The sequence below is a fragment of the Podarcis vaucheri genome (genome assembly GCF_965113315.1).
Source record: "Podarcis vaucheri genome assembly, chromosome: 6".
Lineage (NCBI taxonomy): Eukaryota > Metazoa > Chordata > Lepidosauria > Squamata > Lacertidae > Podarcis > Podarcis vaucheri.
In genome coordinates this window covers 10103337-10127589 of record NC_138764.1, presented here as the reverse complement: position 1 = coordinate 10127589, position 24253 = coordinate 10103337, and the positions used below count along the sequence as shown (strand labels likewise).

The 24253-nt window shown below is 46.2% G+C and overlaps 2 protein-coding genes across 16 annotated transcripts in view; one reads left to right on the top strand and one right to left on the bottom strand.

Annotated features, from left to right (window-relative positions):
* LOC309535728 (uncharacterized protein) overlaps window positions 1-3060 on the top strand; it is a 35144-nt gene extending 32084 nt beyond the window's left edge. For both annotated transcript variants that reach the window (XM_082229130.1, XM_082229129.1), the window contains one exon: window positions 298-3060. In XM_082229130.1, the coding sequence (XP_082085256.1) occupies window positions 298-372 (75 nt within the window). In that variant the 3' untranslated portion in view covers window positions 373-3060. The remainder of the gene's footprint in view (window positions 1-297) is intronic.
* A 120-nt stretch (window positions 3061-3180) lies between these two features.
* The window catches only part of RASAL2 (RAS protein activator like 2), a 236858-nt gene continuing 215785 nt past the window's right edge, over window positions 3181-24253 (bottom strand). For 8 of the 14 annotated variants that reach the window (XM_082229010.1, XM_082229000.1, XM_082229004.1 and 5 more), the window contains 9 exons: window positions 23452-23688; window positions 20573-20774; window positions 17663-17856; window positions 15099-15936; window positions 11209-11343; window positions 9811-10013; window positions 9160-9247; window positions 7087-7117; window positions 3181-4672 (listed from right to left, as the gene is read on the bottom strand). In XM_082229010.1, the coding sequence (XP_082085136.1) occupies window positions 4530-4672; window positions 7087-7117; window positions 9160-9247; window positions 9811-10013; window positions 11209-11343; window positions 15099-15936; window positions 17663-17856; window positions 20573-20774; window positions 23452-23688 (2071 nt within the window). In that variant the 3' untranslated portion in view covers window positions 3181-4529. Of the gene's footprint in view, window positions 4673-7086; window positions 7118-8464; window positions 8523-9159; window positions 9248-9810; window positions 10014-11208; window positions 11344-15098; window positions 15937-17662; window positions 17857-20572; window positions 20775-23451; window positions 23689-24253 lie in introns of those variants that run through there. The other 6 variants (XM_082229011.1, XM_082229006.1, XM_082229007.1 and 3 more) reach the window with 5 other exon arrangements.

The following is a 24253-nucleotide window of genomic DNA, read 5'->3' as shown; positions in this document are numbered from 1 at the left end:
TGGAGAGGTGGACTATAAATTGTGGTGGCCCAAATCTCCATTTCCTTATGAATTTCTGCACAGACTGGCAATTGTTGGCGTACCTTGTCTCTCAAAACTATGTTTACTGGAATTTGAGGCAGTGGGGGGGATCTTCTACTACACATAAAAGGATGGACTAATTAGCGAGGATATTTCCTCTGTGATAGCTTTGTATACGGGAAAAGCATAAACAAATATTTGAAGCTCTCACAGAAAAGTTCACTTTAGGTTAAACTCCATTCTTGGAATACTTCACCTTCTTTTTTAATGTGCCAGGTGCAGCAGATGTTGGCAGGTTTTCTCAAAGGCACCTTCCACTTGACATGGGTCACCTATAAAGAGAACAAGTAGACCCAGGAAAGGGCTTTGCTCAGATGCCGCCTGGACCCAGAGGAGAGAAACTGCACTGTCATTTTGAACCATGGACTGATGGATTCATTTCCAGATCACTGGGACAGAGATCAAGGGGGTGTTAGCAATCAGAATTACTTACCTGCTTTAACCTGACTATCCTACTTTCTTGTACTGGTGAAACTTGTTATTATCCTCTCAAGATCTTTAACTTTTATATTCTGTTTTATTTTCCTTATACGCAACAAAATGATTTTGTAAGCGACTTTGTATATTTTGGATTAATAGAAAGCCATTGCAAATTTAATTCAAAATAGGGGGAGGGGAAGAAATGAGCAACAAGCACATGCCATTCCAAATAATTAACCCGTAAGAAAGGTTGCAAAGCCAACCTCACTTATGTCCAAGAAGTTCCAAACATGGGCTTGTCATCATCAAAACTGTATTTCAGAAAGTATACCAACAGCTCTCTATTGTTAAATCTGTAAAATAACTTAAAATGTGATAAAATGGTAAGACAAATAAAATGCTAAGACTTTTAAGACAAATCAGTTTTTATTAGAAGTGGGATCCATGGACCAATTCATATCACAATTTGAGCGTGTTCATCTTATATGCTGTGGCGAATTCAAACTTTTCAATATCCCTTCTTGGAAAGAAAGCACTTACAAGTGTAGAAATTGCGATGTAACACACAACACAAGAGCAGATTCCGTGAATGTTGCTGTATGGGCACAAGGTATAGAATGGATGGCAAATCTGTGGCTCTCCAGGTCTTGTCAGGCTACAACTCCCACCATCCCTGGCCACGGTCTTGCTAGTCAGGGCTTATAAAGCTCTACACAATATACCCCTGAAACATCATTTTTTTAATGAAAAAAGGTGAGGAAATCAAAGTGCATTTCACCTAGATTGCCACAAGGTGTCACCACATCTTTTTAGATCCTGGAGCTGTGCAATTTCAGGCAACCTCAAAGCCAGGGGTCAGCAACCTTTTTCAGCCGTGGGCCGGTCCACTGTCCCTCAGACCATGTGGTTGGCTAGACATTTTTTTTTTGGGGGGGGGGGGAGAAACGAACCAATTCCTATGCCCCACAAATAACCCAGAGATGCATTTTAAATAAAAGGACACATTCTACTCAAGTAATAACATGCCGATTCCCGGACCGTCCACGGGCCAGATTGAGAAGGCGATTGGGCCACATCCGGCCCCCGTGCCTTAGGTTGCCTACTTTGCTCAAAGCAGACCAAAAACTAGGATGAAAATAAAGGACAAAACTAGGCATGGTATAGCTGCATAGTGCCCGTTCTCCATCTCTTTCCTTTCTTTTTCCAAATAGGCATGGGTGGGCCCAATCGCAATCAGGATCGTGAAGGGAAAGAAGGGGGGAGGTCCTACTCTGAGTAAAGCTCCTGATAAAATTCCTCCTCTACCAGTTGCTTAAAGGGAGAGTGTGCAACCCTGTTCAAAACAGACTGCATACCTACTCCTGGACCAGCTGACCCCCCCCCCGCCCCAGACCAACACTATGACCTTTTAGCATGCCCAGGCCTTTTAATGCTGCATTTTTGAGACATTCTCAGGGTTGTGGGTTTGAGCCCCACATTGGGCAAAAGATACCTGCACTGCAGGGGGTTGGACTAGATGGCCCTCAGGGGTCCCTTCCAACTCTGTAATTCTGATTTTATGTTTTGTCTTGTGCTGGATGTTGTGAACATGCCCAAGTCATTCAGATCAGTCTCAGGCCCTGCTCAGTGTCCCCTGTTTACTGAAGGAAGGCAGATGGAGACAGGAAATAGGGCTCTCTCTATAGTAGCTCCTGTTCATTGAATACCTTTCCTGATCTTCTTTCTTGCCCAGGGCTTCCCATGCTTCCCACTGTATGCTTTTCCTATGCTGAGTTTTAACAACTCCTTAGATGTTGAGGTCTTGTACTCTGCTTTTACTGGCAACTATTGATTATATTGGTTTTATGCAAACCACTCTTGCAGCCATAACAAAATATTAAATATGGTCACCCACATTCTTTCCACTACCAACCTCACACATGGGTTCGTATCATCCATAGGCTCCCTGGGGCCTAATGAAAAGGGAGACAGCATACATGTAATGTGACTAAGCCCACATTTCCAAGTAACCACACCCAGTGTGGTTTAATGTACATATTAAAACAGTATGGGAGACAAAGTGGATCATTTTGGCACCTCATAAGCTGCTGGCTGCAGGACAAAACAGCAGTCTCTTAGCAAGCAGTGCCTTCTGAGCGCTGGCCCCCCCAAAAGATGAGAATCACCTAAATAAATCCAGCCCCATATTAGCAATGCATTGCAGGACACCATGAATAGCTGAAGGATGCTGAGAGCGTCCAGGACCTGTCCATCTTTCAAGGTGACTTGAGACTGAAACCACGTGGGAAGTTGAACTGAACTTCCTCCAGGAAAACATGGAACTGCTTTGCCATAAACTACCGTGAATCTATCTTGAGCAGGGCTGAGCCAAGATATTTTGGCACCCAGGGCAATCCCCCTCATGGCAGGGTCTAACAGAATTTGAGCTGTGCACCAACTCCATTGAAAACTCAGATCTGCTTCGAATGATGCGCAAAACCTGCCACTTTCTCTCATGGGCCCTGTAATCCCGAGGTCATAAAAGTGCAAGGCTTCATCAGTGGTTTGTTCGACAACATTTCAATTTCTAGACTGGATGAGCAGCTAAAGTTTCCTTCTGAGATTTCTTAGGACATTTCCATTCACTCCAACTCACGTGGCTCCATCTTTCATCAGCGCAGACACAGGCTGAGTCCAAAGTGTTTAAAGTTAAAGTTTATTTTGTAATTCTTTGTAGGAATATCAATAAAAGACCTCAAATGTATCTATATCTGTACATATACAAGAAACTGTTCAAAAATATTCACAGAACAAAAATAAATCTTCTTTAGAACAAACCCAGACAATGAAATGCAGAAGTGGTCCAGCATTACTGGCATAAAAATACAGGCCGAGAGAGGGGAACGGGGAAACAAGGTCTTGTGTGTTAAGGGGGAAACCATATCAAAATAAATTATTCAAAGCTAACATTGCAAACGAAACAAAACGAAACAAAGGAAAGGGGAGGAAACAGTCCTGTAAGATGACCTTCTTGTTAAGGCCCAGGAGGCAGCAGAAAGACTGTGAAAGGACTTGTGGAAGAAGGTCACACCACAACAGGTTGCCTCCTCTCTTTCCTCCCAGCTCTTTGGGGATCTTAGTTATTGGAAGGATAGAGATTTCTCTGTACCAAGATCAGAATGGTTTGGGGAAGGGGCTTGACCAAGATTAGCACAAAGCTGCCTCAGTGGTCCCCAAGCCTGCCTGCCTGCCACTGGCGGACGAAGGTGGGGGCGGGGGGGGGAGGGCGGTCTGCCCTGGGTGCCGCCCCGGGGTGTGTGACATCACGGCTCCCCCTGCCTGCTCATCGCTTGCTGCACCCCCCCCCGAGATGTTTGGCGCTCATTGGCCACACCCTATAATGTGCGCCGCTTTCTGTGGACCCCTCCCCGGCGTGGGCAGCGCGCCATGCCCCCGGGACGCGCACCAGCCATGCCCCCGGGTGTATGCCGCTCCCCAAGCAGGTAGCTCCACCACTGCTGCCTGCCTCAGAGAAGAAGTGGGATCGGCTGCACAGCTTCCTTTGACGGGGGGAGGGAGGGAGGCGGGGTGGCAATCCCCCCTCCCCCGTCTAAGGGAACTGTCCAGCCAATGCAGATCCCGCCTTCCCCCTCCATCCCCCCCCCATCAAAGGGAGCCACAGGCAGTGCAGTTGGTGAGGGCTGCCCTTAGGAGGTCCGTGCTGCCGTGGCTCCCGCCATCTCGCCTCGCCAAAGGCCCCTTCCCAAAGACATTCTGACCTTGGTGCAGAGAAATCTCTCTTCTTCATCCCCAAAGAGAAGGCAGAAGAGAAGAGCAGGGGGGAAAGAGAGGAGAGAGCCTGTTTTGGTGTGAGCTTCTTCCACAAGCTCTAGTTGTGCAGTATTTCTGCTGCCTCCTGGGCAGGCAGGCAGGCAGTCTTGGGGAACGTTCAGGCTGTTGTGTGGACAGGCATGGAGTGGGTGGGAGAAATGAGGAGCTGGCAACTGGCAGGTGGGAGAAGTTGCAGTTAGCAGCTGCTGTTTTTAAATTCACCGTTCTCCGTGATGGAAAGCCTGGTGGGGTTGGTGGGGGAGATGCCGTTCCGAGCCTGCATGCTGTAGTGTTCCTTCACTTGCGTTAGGGCACTCATGAGCCGCGTGTTGGCTGAGTCCAGAGACAGGATTCTTTTTTCCTGCAACAAAACACACTGATTCAGATCAGAACTGCCTGGCTTCCCTGCAGCGAGGCCTTGATGACTTCACAACCTGCAACATCTGGGTCTCAAGGTGAGCAGCAGTTCTCTAAGGGAGGGCTGTTGCTTTTTCGCCATAGGCTGATCCAGCCTGGCTCTGGAGCAGAACAGAACGAGCCTGCCTCTTTCTGCTGCCCAGCATCTGTCCTGTGGAAGCTGCCAATTAGCCACGTTTAAAAGCTGATTGAGTGGTGGATCATGTAAGATCACAGAGGCAGAAGTCAGCAGGGAGATTCCTGGAGATTTAATGGGTTAGTTTTTGAACAGAGGAAAACAGAAAAAGGCAGCAGGAGGATATGAGAAAGAGGATTCTAGAGTGGAGGTGGCGTATGGATTGGGACCCTCCAGAGACCCCCTCCCACTGAGAGAGGGCTTGCAATACACCGCAGGGACACTGAAAATTATAAATGCAGATAGATGCCAGCCGTGTGAGGGTGCAGTAGCAACACAGGAGCGGGGAGGGGGGCAGAAAGCATCCCGAAGCTGGGGGGAAGGAAGTATGCATGACAGGAAGGAGCAAGGGGGAAGAGGGAGAAGGGGGGGGGAGTTTGTGTGAAGGGTGGCAGTGATGGTAGGGTGATGGGGAAGATGGCACTGATAAGACACAAAAACCAAACAGGGCGACTGGCTTCTTAGACCCATTCCAGCTCAGTTACTCCAGGACTCTGCAGAATCAAAAAGCCCTTTCTGGTTTTGATTCAGAAACTAGGGGCTTTTGCGTTAAAGAGACAAGAGAAGGCTGGGGACATGATTGGCGGACATGTAAATCTCTGGTACTATGTGGCAGGGGAGAATCAAATCAAAGAGGCACAAGGGCTTGCTTTGGTTTAACCTTAACTTCCAACAAAAACTGGCAGTCGTGTCAGGCTGGCCGGCCTTCGAGTGGAAAAACCACGAGATGTACTTGGGCATTCCTGTTTCAACAGGAACTGATGCAACATGCAAGGGCTCTGTAGGGCTCAACACAAATGAGGGAAGGCAGAACAATGTACAGAGGGCACAAACATGAAGGAATGAACACGTCATTTCCCTCTGGAGACAAAAGGCAGGAGACACACTGAGTGCTGCAGTTGCTGCACAAACTCTGCTGGTGGGGTGGGGCACAAGCCCTATGGCAATGGAGTGAGGGGGCACAGCAGGAGTGGCAAGGTCACTTCCAAAAGCACTACCTTAGCCAAAGGGGTGGGTTTTCCACACTTCCTCCCAGATGCGGCTGCTCTGTGTAATCTGAGGCCTGAAATTCTGAGAAAAGTAGCCTGCGCTGGAGGACAAAGGGTTCGATATGCAAGTCTGCTGCTGATGTAGGCATCTGGGCTTCAGGAGAAGCAACTCACAGTTACCAACATTCATGCGAGAGCTTCCACATTTCTTGCTAAATTCAGAACCCTTCGTGGGCTGGGAGCCTTTCACTCATTTACTTCCCCATCATGTCCAAAACAGCTCTCGGTCATGGGAAAGCACTGCGATCCATAAGGAGTATGTGCAGCACACATAAGAGATGCATTTGTGAAGAAGACACTATCCCACTTTTTAAGGCTTACAGAGGTAACACTTTTAGAGGGAGCAATCTGTCTATACATAGAGGAAGCCTGCCTAAGATCAGCTCCCTTCCTGACTGGTGTCCTTCTCCCTGCCAAAATCTATCAGTTCATTCTCCATAAAAGGAATAATTCCAAAATATCTATCACAAAACAGTACTTTGAAAGGTGCCAAGCCAAAGTCTCGGACACCATATGAGAATGGCCAGCACTAGAGATGCTAGAATTTCAGAATCCGGGTTCCACCAACTGGATTCGGGGAGGGGGGGGTCTGATTATGTTAAGCCACATTTTGGTGTCCGGCTCAAAAAGCCCTAAACATGTGTGCAAAGGGCCTACGGGAATCAATCTGGGGGAAACAACTTCCAGTTGCCTCATGACCATCCTTATAATTAATCTAGTTCATTTTTCTGAATCAGTTTTAAATTATATTAAGAGGAGCTCGCAACATACTTGACTCAGAAAGAATGACTGCAAAGTTGCAGATGAAAAGCTCTCACTGCTGCTGAAATAATCCAGCAAGATCTCTTATTTAAGGGTGACCCTGCTTCCGCTGGCATATGAACATGGGTGAATTTGTCCCTTCTGTGGCGATTCAAATTCAAAAGCAAAGGCGTGAGCTTGGGAGTTCAAGGGGAGGGGGCGCTGACGACACCCCCTCCATCAAAAAGCAAGCAAGGGGCAATCCAAGCTTATTCCAAACTGTCTCTGGATGAGGCGCAGGGAGTGGCAGGAGCTGGAATGTGTAGGGGGAGGTGAGTGCGCCAGGCCAGGGCAGGGGGGTGCTCAGCTAGAGAACTGATTGGGAGTACTTGCCTGCTTGAATTATCTCATCCCCATTTAAGACCTGTAATTTAACACAGCAGTGATGTCACTTGCAATCAGAAATGGAAGCTCAGTGCACAGTGAAGCTCTGCGAGTTCATGGAGGTGCGCGGGGGGGGGGGGGTAGAAGTGACATCCAGGGTCCCCCTTCCCCATCCAGCAAAAAGAGATTGACTAAAGAAACAAGAAGTGCCAGGGGGGGTGAAATTTGGGGCAAATCATCCTAAAAGCTGATGCTACGAGGGTGAGGGCTGCTTGCTTCAGAGCACATGGGAGGGAGCGTAAACCAATGGCCACATGCCCTTCAGCAAACCAGCAGCGACCTAGTTCTGGGCTTTTGCTTCCTACCACTCTTGCAATGGCCTCTTATACAATCATGGTGGCTCCAGCCAGGTTCTTGGTTGCTGTGGGAAACTGAGGCAGCTCTGAGGCATTCCTATACCCCTCAGCCATCTTCTGGAGAATAACCCATGAAATGATTAAGTACAGGGGAGTTGTGTCCAGAGCTTTAACCAATAGCATGTTTCTGTCACAAATCATTTGGGAGTGGGGCCATAGAAACAGACACCTCATTCAGCCCAAAACACTCTGTTTGATTCCTCAAGTTAGACAAGTGGCTCTGATCGAGCAGCCGTGTAATTAACTCAGTCTTGCAAACAAGTACTTAGAAACTACTATCCCTTCTGCCTGTACAGATTGTAAACCACGGTATTTTTTGCTCTATAAGACTCACTTTTTCCCTCCTAAAAAGTAAGGGGAAATGTGTGTGCGTCTTATGGAGCGAATGCAGGCTGTGCAGCTATCCCAGAAGCCAGAACAGCAAGAGGGATTGCTGCTTTCACTGCGCAGCGATCCCTCTTGCTGTTCTGGCTTCTGAGATTCAGAATATTTTTTTTCTTGTTTTCCTCCTCCAAAAATTAGCTGTGTCTTGTGGTCTGGTGCGTCTTATAGAGCGAAAAATACGGTATTTACAAAGTACAGAGCATCTCTTCAAGCATCCGAATCGTCTGTAACAGATCCCAGGCAATCCCAGACGTCGGCGTTGTTTTCTACGCTTTAACCCTCTCCTGTCCTGGGTGGATAGAACTGGTGCCCTCTCTCCCTCTGTGTCGGAGCTGGTGGAGTGGTGCTGGTGCTGTCTAACCCCAGGAAGCTGTGCCTCTGCCTCCCCTTGCTCTCCACCTCCTTCCAAGGCTGCCTCTTCTACCGGCCTCTCTCTCTCTCTCCTCCTCCTCCTCCAACTCCAGAGCTGTCCCAGCTGGCTCCGTGACAGAAGGGGAGGGGAACCTTAGGCCTGGGGGCCCAAATGTGGCCTTTGGACTCTCTCTAAACCACACCCTTCTCCAGGCCACACATGCCACCAACATCTACCTTGAATGCTTCTGCGCACTATGGTCTTTTCATGCTGGGTAAAGCAGAGGTGTATGGCTGATGATGAAAGACACAAAGACAAAGATTATCCAGCAATGATAAATTCTATATGGGGAAATAACTTTGTGTTCCGAGGGCAAGGGGGATTCCACACAAGCAGAGCACACAAGAAGAGATCAAAGTGATTTCTCTTCCTGTGTGGCTTAATCCTCTTTTCTCTTTGCTGAGCAGAGAGCCAACAGAAGCCCAGGAAAAACTCCCAAACTCACTCCAGAAAAAGCAAGACAGGCGAAAATACATGCGCCCACATGCAGCTCCGTTTCTCCCAACGCCAACCAAGGCAGGTGCCAAAGGAGGACGTTTCACGATAGGTACCATTCCAAGCTGCAGTCACCCAAGGTCACAAGCCAAAGCTTTGTCTGCGTCTCCAAGAGCACTCAAGAGCAGTCGCTCGGCCCTTGGCTGTGACCTAATGATGCTTTGAGTGTCAGGAGGGTACATGCTTTGACCCTACATAATCCAGGGAGCCTAAAGCAACAGCAAGCCTGTTCTGTACAAGGGAATAGTTCTTGCCTGCCCCACTGAGATGCTGCCATGGGCATTTTCCAGAAGTTGCTTCAGTGCATCAGTGACTGGTCACAGGAAGTGGAATAGTGGGAGCAACGCCTATAAGCAAGGATACTTCGAGTCTTACCTGTGCGTCAATTATTTTCTGCTTAGTGTCAATAACCGCCTGCATCTCGGCATGGTCCTTCTTCAATTCTTCCTCAACAGCCATCAACCTACAGTAGAGGCAAATGATATAAGAAAGGGATCTGGCTGTGCTTTTGGGGCATCACAGAAAAACAACTCTCAACCCAGCAACTGACTTAAAAGACAAAAAACCCAACACATTGTGTTCCTCAGCCAACAAGCTTCAAGTCTTTTGAGGAGCTATTTGAAGGAAAGAGGAAGGTCTGAACACAAAGGCAACACCCTCACACACAGACATGTGAGAAGATGAGCTGGCATTTGAACTCAGGTCCCCCTGTCTGCTTTATGCAGTGGGCTCTAGCTAAAGAACAGGGTAGATGATGGAGAACTGACTTCCTGGCTCACCCCCCCCCCCAATCTGCTGCAGGTTCTTTGCACGATCCTTAGCTGAGTGATTCATCTCCCTTATGTCTCTGGTTCCTATGTGCTAAATAAAGGTAATTTCCTCTTCTGCAAGCTACTGTTACATTTCACAAGGGAGCTGCCCACATGTGAAGATGGAAAGCTCAGATTGCAATTCATAGAAGTCTTTTTGCTCCTTCCTTCAAACTTTCCAGCCTCTCCCACTCATGACAAGACCCTTTCACCCTACCTGCTAATGATGCTCTTCATCTGACTATCCTTCTCTTCCTGCTGCCTTCGCAACCTCTCCTCACTGTCTTCCAACCTGGCCTTATATTCCATCAGCAACTTTTGCATTTGCTGCTCCTGCACCAGGAGCCGCTGCTCATACTCCTCCAGCCGCTGGCTCGACACCTTCAGGCGATCTTTGAGTTTGGTTATCTCCTGTTCATACTGCAGGTTGGAGGCAAAGATGGACATTGTTTAGTTAAAGCATTTATTAGCTCCCTTTCCAGTATTCAAGGGGGTGTTCAATTAAAGTAAAGTAAAAACAGCAAGAAATCTGCAAAAAAGACCAAAAACAAAACCCACAGCAACCCTCAAATAAACGCCAGAAGAGACCAGCTATAGAGCTGAGTCAAAGGCCAAACGGAAGAGATGTATTTTGCAGGGCTGACAGAGGGTAAATGGTGGTCACCAGGGGGAATTTCTTTCCAGAGCTCCTGTGACATTTCTCACTCTGCATGGGTGTTGGTACTTGAAGCAGGGCCTGAGAAGATGATGCGGGAGATGACATAAGGAGATGCTCTTTGAGATAAAATAGGACACAGGCTGTTTGCATACAGGCAAACCACAGTGCCTTGAACTGGACTGCACTGGAAACATCTTGACAGCCAGTGCAGGTGCAACAAAACTAGCTGGGTGCATTTGCAATGCCTTATATCATAAGGAGATGTATAGCAATATACTGCACTAGCTGAAACTTCCAAGTTGACTTCAAGGGCAGCCCTATGCAGAGCATGATATAGTAGTTAAGCCCGGAGGTTCCAAAAGCATGGATTTGCCTTGCAAGGCTCTGTGCCCAAGAAGCGATGAGCCTGAAAACCATGTGAAACCAATAACTTGTTAGCAAAAAAGCAGGGCTGGATCAAAAACAACTGCCAGAGTCTGAAGCTGTCCAGCTGAGGGAAATTATCGTTCTGTAAATCACAGAAAAACCTACTCTGTGCTAGTGGCATTGGTAGGTATTTGAAGGTCTGAGAGACCATGTTCATGTCCAATTTGCGTATGTATAGATGGGAAATTAAGGCGATGGTTTCAGTGCACACTGTAAAAAAACCCCCACCAGCAACTGAAAAACAGAGGAAGGAACCCTTAAGCCCCCTGGGCAATTCCCCCATTAATGCCCTTGCTCTGCCCAAGACTTGAAGAGATCTGTTCACCTGTCTGGATTCAGCCTCTATTGGCTACCCCACATCTGCCTGACTTCAGCTTCCAGACACTGATATTATACAACAACAACAACAACAGCATCCAGTTGTTTAATAACTGAAATACAGAGCTGGGTGTTGTCAGCACTTGGAAATGTCAGGTGTTTCCCTCTTCTTGCAGACCCGTTTGGGACCCAGAGCTGGCATGCAGCCACTACCTTTTCTGCGTGCTTTGCTTCATCTTGGTTTTGATCAGCATCTTCCTCCTCGTCTTCATACTGCCCATTGTTGAGGACCCAAGCAGCTGTCCTTTCCACAGGCGACATTGTGGCAGAGTCTACAGGTGAATGAATCTGCAAGCAGAACATGGGAGTGTGAGAGGCTCCCTCTCTCACTGTTTGCCAGAAGGAGAGCTATCCTGGCCACAGGTTACACTCAACGACACCTGGAGCCAAGACACTTTTGCACCCCCACTTTGGCAGCGGCGCGAGACAGCCTGTTCTCCAGAGCGCGCTTGTGCCCCACTCCACTAATGTGCACGAAGGAATCACATTAACAGAGCCCATTCTGTTTCACCTCCCATGTGAAGGGAATAAAGGAAAGTATTTTTATTAATTCCATCGACAGATGCACGCAACATTATCAGTTAATAATGTTTTTGCTATAATCTGTAATGCAACACTGTGGGGTGGGTTTTGTAGTGCTGCTTCCATTTTAATATATCACAATGTGGAGGAGTTCAACCCTACGTTTCAACATCTGTTCAGGCTTGGGGCATCTTGCTCAAGGTCTCTAGTTTTCATTGGACTTCACTTAAACCTGGTTTGCAGTGACAGTCTCCCGGCCTCTCCTTCAATCCAGGCAAATCACAATTTATAGCAATTCTAGCTTACTAGAAGAGAAGAGTTTTGGACTGCCTGATTGCTGGAAGACAGACTGTGGTATAAATAGGATCCACATATTCAATCACAGTGAAGCACTCTGCTCAGAGTATGCTTTGGGGTCTGTCAGCTGCTGACAAGACATATCACACTCTGCTTCAGGAAAGTATGGAACAGGAGCACAATACAAAGCAATCAAGAAAAGATGGTCATTTTTCTGTGAAAGGCAAGATGCAGATGGCAAAAAGCTCTTTCTTAAAGCCACAGCTGACTGCTTTAACTGCAACCCTATACACCAAGCAGGCGCTACCGTTTCCTGAGACTGTGCTCCTCTGTCCTGCAGGGAGCATTGTACAAGGAAGAGAGACTGTGCAACATGAGCGCCCTTGCTGTCCAGGAAAAAGAATGACTGCTGCAGTTAATATGCCTTGCTTAGAAAAGCCGCCAGGAATTTTTTTTATCATGGAAGATCGTTGGCCATTCTTCCAAGGAAGATGAGAGTGCAGAAGGGAACAGATTAGACTGCATTAGTTAGGCTTATGCAACCGCAGCCATCCCATTTATGATTAAGACAACAGCTGTGACGTTTTTAGAATAGCTGGCACTCTTCCCACCTTTGGTTTGACTCTACTTTCCCCCTTTCTTAGGATGAGCCCTGGAAAACCAGTTCAGAATTTCCCCCCAATGTGGCTGTTTGCAGAAAGGAAAAGCTGGCGGTAGAGGATGTCAGTTGGCTAGCGCGTGTGACTCCAACCTCCCTCCATGCATTCTGCAATCTCTGCAGCAGTTTTGCATGGTTTTGAAAATTGTTCACACCTTTCAAAAAATAATCTGAAACCTGAACGTTTAAAATAAATGTACATGTGCTGATTTAACATGGCCAGGTAATCTACTTTAAGACTAAAAATCCCATTTCTCACATAAAATTAATCGCTTTCTTTGCTACTATAAGGGTTATAATGCTTCTCTCTACTTCTGCTCTCTGCCTTTCAAGGGACCTATGAGTTCCAATTACTGCAAGAAGCAGATTTGAATAATTGCTGGCTTTTGTATTTTAAAAGAAACAGCAGCCATTGTGTCTTTGTTCCAGTATGCTTTCACGATTCAGTGCTGACCTGTGATCTGCTTGCATTGGTTACATCAAAACAATTAAGTTAATCTGCAAAGAGCTTCCTGAATCTCATCTCTAGGTTTTCGCATAGTGCAGACAGGGCTTCCACCTTTGCCAGCAACGTTATTTTCTCCCTGCCCCCCCTTTTTTTGCTTAACGTCCAGCCCAAAAGTGTTTTGTGAAACTCAAAGGCTCACTACTCTGCTTGGACTCTTGCTTAGTTCTAATGAAGGCATTTTGCTGCCGCTGCTTGTTTGCATTTGTTCCCCACCTACTCACTCAAGAGGAATACAGAACACACAAGACTCTTCAAGTCCAACAAAGGGCTCCCCTCTCTCGCTGGGAACAACCAACCATAAATAAGAAAAGGGGAATCGGACAATCAAACTTGCCCACAAAGAGACGGGCCACATTTGGGGGGAGAATTCCATGGCATAAACTACCAATATCTGCTGGCATTAAACAATCACCCCTTCCGCCTAGAGATACTCATTACTTCTGCAGGCACTGAACAAACTACAAATGGATTAAAATCTGCAAGACTTGAAGCAGAAAAGGGAGAAACAAGAAGTGGAAATCTGAGCAGGCATTCGCAAGGTCAGGCTAATGCTACTGGCTGTAGTGAAAGTGATGTCACGAAAGGGAAAGGGGTCTCAGGATACCTCTCAACACCATTTTCTGAGCAAGCATCACTCACTTAGACTGTGTACACACCATACATTTAAAGCACATGTCTCTCCCTCCAATAATCCTGGGAACTGTACTTTACCCCTCACAGAGCTACAATTCCCAGCACCCTTAACAAACTACAGTTTTCAGGATTTCTTTTGCTGGGGGTGGGGGTCATGTACTCAAAACACATGGTGTCTACAGAGCCCAGGATGTCAAAAGCAAATCCTGAAACATACATGTGCCTGGGGAGCAGTAGAAGGAGTAAGACTAGGAAAAGTTTGTTTTAAATGCTCTGGGCTTATGTGCTTTCCATATGTAAGCCATCCTATGACAGAATGACATCATATGCATGATAGAAGCATCACTGACAGTAAGACATTGCTCCTGAAAAACCCAACAACAAGCATATTTTCCTCCTCCCTCTTCAAGTAAGTGCTTGTTTATTTTCCAGCTATTTCCAGGAACTTACCCCCAAGGAGACAAACGCACCTCTGGAGGGTGTTATGGCAAGGCAGGGCTTTTCCCAGCAAGAACTGCATTGGTGTGTGAACAAAAACACACATTCACGACGATCCCTTTAAGATCCATGAATTGGGCAAGCGATTGCTGGATTTTCAAATGGGAAATTCTTATTTTGTGGCTCTACACACCACTCACCTGCACTTTCTTGGCCAAAATCAACCAACTGTATCCTAATGACTAACTAAGAGTCAGACGTAAGTCAAAACGCAATGCTTGGATTTTTTTAATTGCATAAACAAGAATGCCTAGAAAATCTGACCTTGACAAAAGATATCAGTCAGTACTTGACATTTATATATTGCACTGGAACATTCAAAATATATTTTCATCAGTAATCCTTACAACAACCTTGTATCAGAGCAATTATCACGCCCCACAAATCCAATTTCTGAGGGGTTTGTTTGTTTAGGAGAAGATTTTCTCTCAGTGGCTTGCATTTCCTTCTCTTTATAGATATTTCACATATGCACTTTAAATAACTGTGTTCCTATTTTTATTGAAAGTGTTAGCAGTGTTTTAAGTTGTTTACTTCTATGAACTGTAAATCGCATCCCCTGCTCTCTATCACTGGGAGCCGACCTTTTCGTTAATCATTCCACAAGCCAGGACCAAAAATGAGGCAGTGCCCATCTTAGGAGGACCACGGCACAGAGGCGTCCCCACCCACACACCTTGGAGTCACTTTCTTGCAGTCTAGCAGCTTGGCACTGAAGAAACAGGCCACCCTATGTCCTCCCTAGGACTGCAGGCCAGCCTGTTCCTGTCCAGGTGTGCCACAAACTACTGCTCCTGAGCCTTTCATGGTCCCCGAGTTGCAGGCTGGCCACTTATGCAAACTGATCCCTGTTCCTTCTATCATGCACAACACACACACACAAACTAGCCTCAAATTCAGAGGTACCAGCACAGGTTATGGTCCTACCTGCTGCGTTTGCTGCCTCTGGATGGCACGCACTTTGGGAACCGGGCTCTCCCGGGAGGACGAGGATTGTTGCCGGGACCGGTTGCCGTTCTGAAGAGGCTCCGCTGCCATTGTGGCAGATGCTACAGACACGCTCCCTGTGCTTCGCAGAGAAGCGCTGTGCGGAAGGGACTGGGGCGCCTTGGCTCTGGCACCCAGTCCCGCTTGGTCCACTTTGCGGATCTGGGCCTGCCCAGTGCTGTTCTGGCGAGGTAACACCATGGGCACGTGCTTGTCCAGTGCTGTGCCCCGCCGGGGAAAGTCCTCGCTCTGCGTGCTGCGTTTGGTGAAGTCCTCCATGCTGCTGTTGCTCGGCCCGCTGAGTTTAAGGTCTTCGCTATTCTGGCTCCGGGAACTGGTGACACTCAGATTCTCCAAGCTGGAGTCCATGGACACCTTTGGCATGGCCTGGGCGGGGTTGTTCATATGGTAAACAGGGTTCTGGAAGGAAAGGGCCTGCAGAGGGCCCGGCTGGCTGAGTGGGGTGTGCAGGGGCCTCCTGACCTGAGGGGTGCTCTGCGGTGTGCTGTGGAGCTGCTTAATGTTTGCCACCTGGATGACAGAAAGCTGGCTGCCGGATAAACGTACGGGAGCATCGTGCATCACGGACCCGGAATCACACTGCACAACATTGGGATCTTGGAGATCCATCAGCGATATGCTTCGGACATTGGGCATGTTCGTCTCGTCACTCTTGTCGGAGTAAGTCACACTTCGTGACGATGACTGTTGAATCAGCAACAACTTGCTTTTGAAGTACCCTTCATTTTCCTGGGGTGGCGACTTCAATTTGACCTCACTGTGAAGTTGAACAGAAACAGTACCAATGTCTAATAGGTGAGAACAGAAGCTGTGCCCCACAAAAATGCAGCTCTTTTCTTAAAAACAACAACAAACGAAACAAAAGCCACGCATTCACTGGAACAGTATCGCCTAGGCCAGGCTCAGAAAATCAACTAAGCCATTGTTTAGGTTATCATAAATGAGTTGCTGCAAGCCTCTGGGCTCATCTGCTCCCCACTCTCCTGCTGCTTTGTACGTGGGAAGAGAACACGGAAAGCCCTCGATTTCAGTTTTGAATAAAGAACAGTTTTGCATTACTTGTGGCTTGTTCTAACGAAAGTTAGCTTATACAAATCAGGCTCAAACTGTGGAACTGGAAGCCTCCACTGCCCTCCTTTCCTGTATAGTAGGCAGGGAGGGAAAGGGAATTCACAAGCCTGAGACTTGTTTTGATCCCCTAAACCTAAAGACCTGAGCTGGCCCTAAAACACACTGAGCTCCCGTTTGCTAGCTAACAGCTTAAGTTTTAAGTGAAACTGATAGAACGTTTACATGAGGTTTCACTTTCCCAAATACCCTCTCCTTTCAGCTACAAAGAGATTGTTTTGACTGTATTTATCTCATAACTTGATAATGAATCCAATTTCGGATTCCAGAGCTAAAGCTCTACCCTCATACTGCGAGCTAAGCCCAGGAAATATCCTTGACATTCCTAGGGTGACTTGCCACCAGAATGGAAACCTTGGGCACCCACATTGCTAGACGCCACTCTTTTTGCCTTCATTCCTGCCTACTCAGAATACCATCGCCCACAATCATGTATTAAACAGTGATGGTGGGAGAAAAGCTTTCTAACCTTACTGGTGACATAGAGAAAAGGGTAAAGTTTGTTAAGGAATAATAAACAAACCCTTGCAAATAAATCATGCCTATCCGTACATATCTGACTCATTTGAGGCCTAAAAAGCATGATAAACAGAGCTCTCTGGCACAACTTGCCTGCTTGGTTGCTGGAAGACAGTTCTTATCTGCCACAGGCAATTGGCTATTTACGACTATGCATTAAAACAAGTTTGAGAAAATGTGGAAACGCACTGTTTACTCATTGCTATGGCAAAGGAACTATTACAGAATGAGAGCTAGTGTAGCACGGTGACTTTCACATCTGGGTGGGGATGATCAGACGCTTACCTTACAGGGCTGTAGTCAGCACTGCTGAGAGAATAACGGTGAGCACTGTTCAGCAGTATATGCATGCTAAATGTTAATATAATATGGGAAACCCAGTCCCTGAGATACCAGCTTGACCAAGGTCTACTCTGGGTCAAACACTTTGGTCACAAGCTGCAGCTCAGTGGTAGAGTGCCTCCTTCCAGCATACATTGCTGCCGCCTTCACTTAGAAAGGATATCAGATAGCAGGGCTGGGAATGTTTGACTTGGAGATGTGCCGCTGGTCACAGTAGGCCACAAAAGGCTACATGGACCAGGGGTTTAGCATAAGGCTTCTCAGTCTATAAAATGATCACTGCGATGGGAGATGGGAAAACCTACGGCCTTCCAGATGTTGCTGTGTTATGGCTTCCATCATCCCTACCTGTGAGCCATGCTGGCCAGGGAAAATGGGAACTGGAGTTCAACAACTGGAGGTCTAAGCACAGCCAAGACCTCCCCCCTATTTTCCTGGGGCAATGCGTCTTCCTGACAGCCATATAACCCCAGGGAAAGCTCGGTGCTGCGTACCTGTCAACTGGGTCCTCAAAGATTTTTTGCAGCCCTGAGGAGAGGCTGACGTTGGGGCTTGAGTTGTGATCTGCCAGGCGTCTCAATTGTTGCTGGATCGGCGTGGGGTTTGTTGTGGCCTTCGCAATATCTGCGAGGATGCGTGGCAAAGGTCCCAATTTTTCTACCGTTGCCTGTAGGAAGGAATTTTCACCCTGATTCGACAATAAGCACCGTGGCACCCGCCATTTGAGTATTTGTTTTGTTTTGAATGTGGTTTTTTTTTTAAATAATAAAAAATAAAACAATGATGAACATGGGTGGAAGAGTGGAAGTTGGAAGGAAAGAAGGTGGCATTTGCGTGTGGGTGTGAGCAGGACCACAATGCATTGTTATGGAGCAGCGGAACCACGGCGACCAGACGGATGGAGGAGACGAAACAGGGTGCGGCAGACATTGAGGAAAGAAAAGGAAATAGAAATTAAAAACTGACCCCCCAAAATAAAAAGGTCATGCTCAACAGAACAAAACTAATTGCCATTCCAACACAAAACTGTCATGCAAAGCAAACTGCATTCAAAGGGAAGGGTAGTAGAAACGGGACTGGGGGGGGGGGACAACTGCAATTGCTACCAACTGAAATGGGATTTAGAAAACTAGAGAATAATTCAACTGCAAAGAAGTTTCCAGCCCCCCACCCCCCAAAAAGTGTCCTGTGGTCAGGGAAATGCATGCTGACATACAGGGAGATTTGCATTCAGGAGGTTTGCAAGAGCACTAAAAGAATATGTGCAGAAGTGCAGTGCTTGTGTTTAAAGATATCCATTTAATTAGTCTTTGCCTTTAACCTCTTTATGAATTTGCTGTTTGTAATCATTAATAGGTAGAATTCACCTGTTCTGATGTTTAGCTTAACTGGAATAGACCAGGTTAATTTTATGCACGCTCCCTGAGCTCTATATCATTTATTGTTAAAAAAAATGGGATGTTGTGTACAAGCATGAGAGTGAGGACTCCAAGTGGGTTCTGTTCTGTCTATAACAGATGGGCATTTTTGCTACCTGGCTATCATGGTGGAGGCAACTGGAAGGTGTGGATGGCCTGATCCTGCGCAAAGTAAAACCTGCTTGGAAGCTGCTGTGTTGTGTAATTCCCAAACTGCAATCTAGGGCACACCACTGTGCCAGGAGACAACTGCCAGTGTGTCATGAGAAGCCAGTTAAGGTTCTGATGAATCTCAAGTGCCAACTCACAGAGGAGATTGCTGCTGTGTCTCTGTGTGAGTTCCTGCTCTGAGCATGCTTCTTTCCAATTAGCTGGCCCTGGGAGCATGCAAGTCTACTGTGGTTACCTCTTCTGCTACAGCAGTTAATTAACATAAGATAATTGCATTATTGCAAATGGCAGCTGTTGTGAACGGTCAATGTGCTTATCTTTAAATTTAAAAACCAACAACTAGACTGACAGAAATATAATTAAACACTTCCTTTATTGAATCCCAAGTGGTCCCCAACTTTATGGCCTTATCCTCTTGCCTGATCATCACTACTTATTGTGAAGAAATAAAGCAAAAAGCCATTTAAGCTGGACTACCATCCCATTAGTCCATAGTATCACTGTACTGGAAAGGAAGAGCACACCTGTCTCTAATGTTAGGTTTTGGCTAATTTGTATTTGCCTACTTTTTCATTAACAACTGAGACAAATGCTTTGCTTTTAAGGGGCCTCATGCACACGGGAAATAATATTATGTTAAGACATGAAGTCATTCCAGTGGCCTGGGAGGAATAACCTACCTAAGGAAAATTTGTCCAGAAATATGTGGGTTTCATGAATGCAAAATATGGATGTGTGGAGGAATGGAGAAAGGAAAAGAGGCAGGGAACTCCACATTTTGACAAAAACACAAGATGCAAACGTAATGTTCCTGTACAAAATACTTGTGTGCAGTGCCAACAGCAAACTCAATTAACAGTAATTTTCCAGTTCTTCAAAGAGTAATAACCCACCATCACCACCGAAACAATTCCCTGACAATCTGTTCCTTCAGAGGAAAAGTCTAGCTGGAGTAGTTTAATTATAGAGAATTATGGATATGGACAGCAAAAACTTGCAAGAGTGATGGGCAGTAGCTACTGAACACAGCTAAACTATGTACCAATGTGAACAGCATCTCTTTGCTGTGTTTTTGGTCCAGGGCAATCATGACTGGTGCACCCCCTTCCCCGCCTGCCATCCTCTTTATGTTCTCCCCACCCCACCCTGGCTTCCCCTTTTCAACATTATGCATGGCGCGTTGCATCATCTAAGGTGAAACCCCATGATTATGTTTGTGAGAGCCCAAATTTGTTTTAAAATGTAAAGGCCAAACAAAGAATAGCTTAAGCTGTTCAATCGGAATTAGTAGATGATGTAAAAAAAATGTAAACATCTTAATAAAACTACACTTGAGGCTCTACAAAATTCATGCAGTTGACTCAAGCTCCTTATTGACTGTTCTCACCATCTCAAACCTTTAGTCATGTGTGGAATAAAGGCTGGTCAATTACTTTTCTTTATTTTAAAGTTAACTTCTCATGAAGTACAGTGGTGCCTCGCAAGACGAAATTAATCCGTTCCGCGAGTCTCTTCGTCTTGCGGTTTTCTCGTCTTGCGAAGCACGGCTATTAGCGGCTTAGCGGCTTTAAGAAAAAGGAAACAAACTCGCAAGAACTCGCAAGACGTTTCGTCTTGCGAAGCAAGCCCATAGGGAAATTCATCTTGCGGAACGACTCAAAAAACGGAAAACTCTTTCGTCTTGCGCGTTTTTCGTCTTGCGAGGCATTCGTCTTGCGAGGTACCACTGTATTGGCTCCTATAGAGTAAGAATTATTGTAACCAGGAGACTATCACGGATCCGGCCAGCCCTCCCCAACCTCCAGCCTAGATTACCTTGTCCAGCTGACATACAACTTCCCACAGCAAGGAATGCAAGACAGCAATCTCCCGTCCCAAATCTATGAAGCCTTCAAATCCTGGAGTGCCGGAGATGGTGTCCGCATTAGAAATTTCTATCAGGAAGCGTTTCATGCCGCCCCACTCGTGCTCGAGAAAGTCATTCATAAATGTAATATATTCTTCTTTGTTCCCAAATCTTGATTTTCATAAGGAGGAAAGAGAGAAAAAGATAGATAGAGAATTAACTTCTTTTTCTGGGGATCAATGGGAACAGTTTCAAGGGAATCTGTGATTTCCTTAACTTATTAAAGGACTGTAATTACTACTTTTTTCTCTGACTAGACCACAGGTTCCATATCAATACAGTGGTGTCTCGCAAGACGAAAAGAATCCGTTCCGCGAGTCTCTTCGTCTTGCGGTTTTTTCGTCTTGCAAAGCAAGCCCATTAGCGGCTTAGCGCTATTAGCGGCTTAGCGGATCAGCTGTTAAGCGGCTTAGCGGATCAGCTGTTAAGCGGCTTAGGATCAGCTGATAAGCGGCTTAGCGGCTTGGGAAAAAGGGGGGGGGAGGAAAAAACCCCCGCAGGAACTCACAAGACATTTTCATCTTGCGAAGCAAGCCCATAGGAAATTTGTTTTGCGAAGCACCTCCAAAACGGAAAACCCTTTCGTCTAGCGGGTTTTTCGTCTTGCGAGGCATTCGTCTTGCGGGGCACCACTGTACTCCTTTTAGTTATGGCTGCTGACAATAATTCATTTTAGAAAAAGTTGAAGATAGCACGAGAAAGTCAGTGTAACCTGTGGGTAACTCTGGTTTCTTTTCAGATCGTCCCTGTGGTATGTATGCTTCTTTATTTGTGTTCTGCTATTATCTCTGGCCAAGCAGGCTTTATAGGCTTCAAAAAACGATCAGAGATTATATTTGGAGAAACTACATAATGAACAGGCAAGCAACCTTCAGCCATCCAGAGTGGCTGGGGAAACCCCAGATGGGCAGGGTATGTATGTGTGTATAAATCATCATCATCATACGCTCTACGAGTTTCTGCATCTGAGTACTTTTGCTCCATTTCAATCTGTATGCGTGGAAATCCAGAGCCAAAGCTTTGACATTAACTTGAAGACTTGTTTCTTTGTTTGTTTAATGCAGATAGCATCAGCTGAAGGGAGGCTGAAAATTAATGGGATCAAAGCAAGCAAGGAAAGTCCTCTTTGGAGTTAATGGGAGATTCCCCCACAATGCAAATACTTTTATTTATTTATTTAATAAAATTTATATACTGCTTGAGTGTGAAAAAACCCCTCAAAGAGGTTTGCAAAATATCATCTTGCTGCCAAGGAGTGTGGTGGAGTCTCCTTCTTTGGAGGTCTTTAAGCAGAGGCTTGACAACCATATGTCAGGAGTGCTCTGATGGTGTTTCCTGCTTGGCAGGGGGTTGGACTCGATGGCCCTTGTGGTCTCTCCCAACTCTATGATTCTATGATCTTCAGAAGTGGCCCTTTCCACTTGGCCTAGGGGGCGAGGCCCACACTCACCAGCCCCACTGAAGAGGCTCCTCATGAGGCCGGAGGAACATCGCCCGGCTATTGTTTTATTGATTTAATATGCTGTAAACCGCTTTGAGATTTTTTATTAAAAATATAAAGTGATATAGAATTATTACTAATTTTTTAAAATGTGGGATAGTCCTTAGGACCATAGCAAGGAAAGGCAAGGTTAGATCTCCATTGCTGCTCTGAAGTATTAATAACCAGACAGCCCCAGGGAATGCAATTTGCATTTAAAACAAGAACAAAAGGGGGGAAAACACCTGAGATGCAGAGACGCATTTAACATCAGATGTAGCTGTGGGCCTTCAGAAAGAAGGATCTGCATGTTCAAAATCCACCTCAGAACTCAATGAAGCTGAAATAGGCAGATTTTAATTATATTCTCATTGATGTCAGAGAAACTAAAGTAGTATCTTGTTTATCTGTTAATTGATACAAAATGTGGTAGTTTGATACTCCTGAAAAACTTCATAGAAGCGGGTTAAGGTATATATTCTCACGTCCATTTTTGCTTCCTAGAAAACTACTACTTATACATCCTGTGTGGGACTCTTGACTCTTCCTCGCCCAGCCCCACAGGGCTACTAGCATCAGTGCGTGGGACCACCAAACCCTACTGGAAAACAGGAAACTCCAATGCCATTTGAGGCAGTTCAGTATGCTTTCCCCTTTGCAAAATTTATGTCTGCCGAGTTGTGTTAAGATTGACCTTTTAAAACAAGCAAAATATCAGTTATAACAATGTGTGGGGTGCATGCAGCAGGGGGGGGGGCATTGAAGTTAGCCCTACGGTGATGTTTTGTGTACTACAATGGGACGCACTGCACATCTCTGCAGGGACCTGTCAGTGGTGCCAGACTAATCAATGTGCGAGTTGCCCTTAGGGGAGCGCCATCTCCAATTACTGGAGGGGGGGGGAGTAAAGCAGTCAAGGGCACATTGGGGTAGGAGATGAATTAGTTTTGTAACACCAACATCTAGGGCAAGACTGGGGATGAGTCATCTGTAAGCCGTAACCCAGAATGCAACCAAGCTATTTTGCCATCGCAAAAATAACAGGGCTAGTGACATTCTTCTATCTGTAGAGCCAAATCCTAGGTCCCAATGGCCACTTTTTTGTAGCACAGTGAGCTGAAATTGGGAAGTGTGTCCTTCAAGCCGGTACAATTTCAAGCATGTTATTTCAATATGAAAACGGATTCCCATATACTTGGATAGAGCCAAGGCAAGTCAGCAGCTGTCGCCATCGGAGCATTCATAAGTAATGACACAACCCACAATGATGTGCCCTAGTTGCTCTTTTTTTGCTCTAATATCACTTACCTTGTGAAATTTGCCAGATTTTGGATAACCTTTGCAATTAGCGTGAGCGTCCGAGAGGTGCGGTCATCAGGGTACTCTTGCATGAGGTTGAAGAGACTTGGAGACATGATGGCTGGGCAGAGGAAACGGAGGAAAAGCGAGGCACTGATCAAGCGTTCACTGATATCTTGTTTCCCCCTGTTGAGGCACTGCTGCTTCCATGATGCAAACACCTCCTTCAGCTCCCGGGGAAAGACACTGGAAATGAATGAAACCGCACAAGGACATTAAGTATGCAAGCTGAACCAGCAAAGCCCTAGGTGCCACTGGGCTTGGTACAGGGTCATTCAGTGAGAGGAAGGAGAGGGGCACTGGCAGAAATGAAGATTTGCCTATCTAATTTCATCATTCAGTGCTCTCCCCTCATTTAGTGAGGAGGGTGACGCAAACCAGCCAACCCCCACCTTGTGTGTATAACATGCTAATTTGTATGATCTACAAACATACTTACGGTATGACATACCTATTGGGAGAGATCCTGTCCTAGAGTGTACAATTCTGACAAATTAAGCACCTGTCCTTCTGATTGCACCACCAGCCCTTGTGACATTATGGGCTGCTATTCCACATGCAGGAAATGCCGCTAAGTTTTTAAGCTATAGCTTTCACATTGTTATGCCGTTCATTGTAATTAAAGCACAAATTTAGGCTGGATCTCTCCTTAGGAGGTTCTTCCCAGCTCACAGCCCATTTCTGAGCATCATTTGATTCCAAAAATAGGAAGCTGCCTTATATCTGTGCATGGCACAGACAGGCAAGTTAT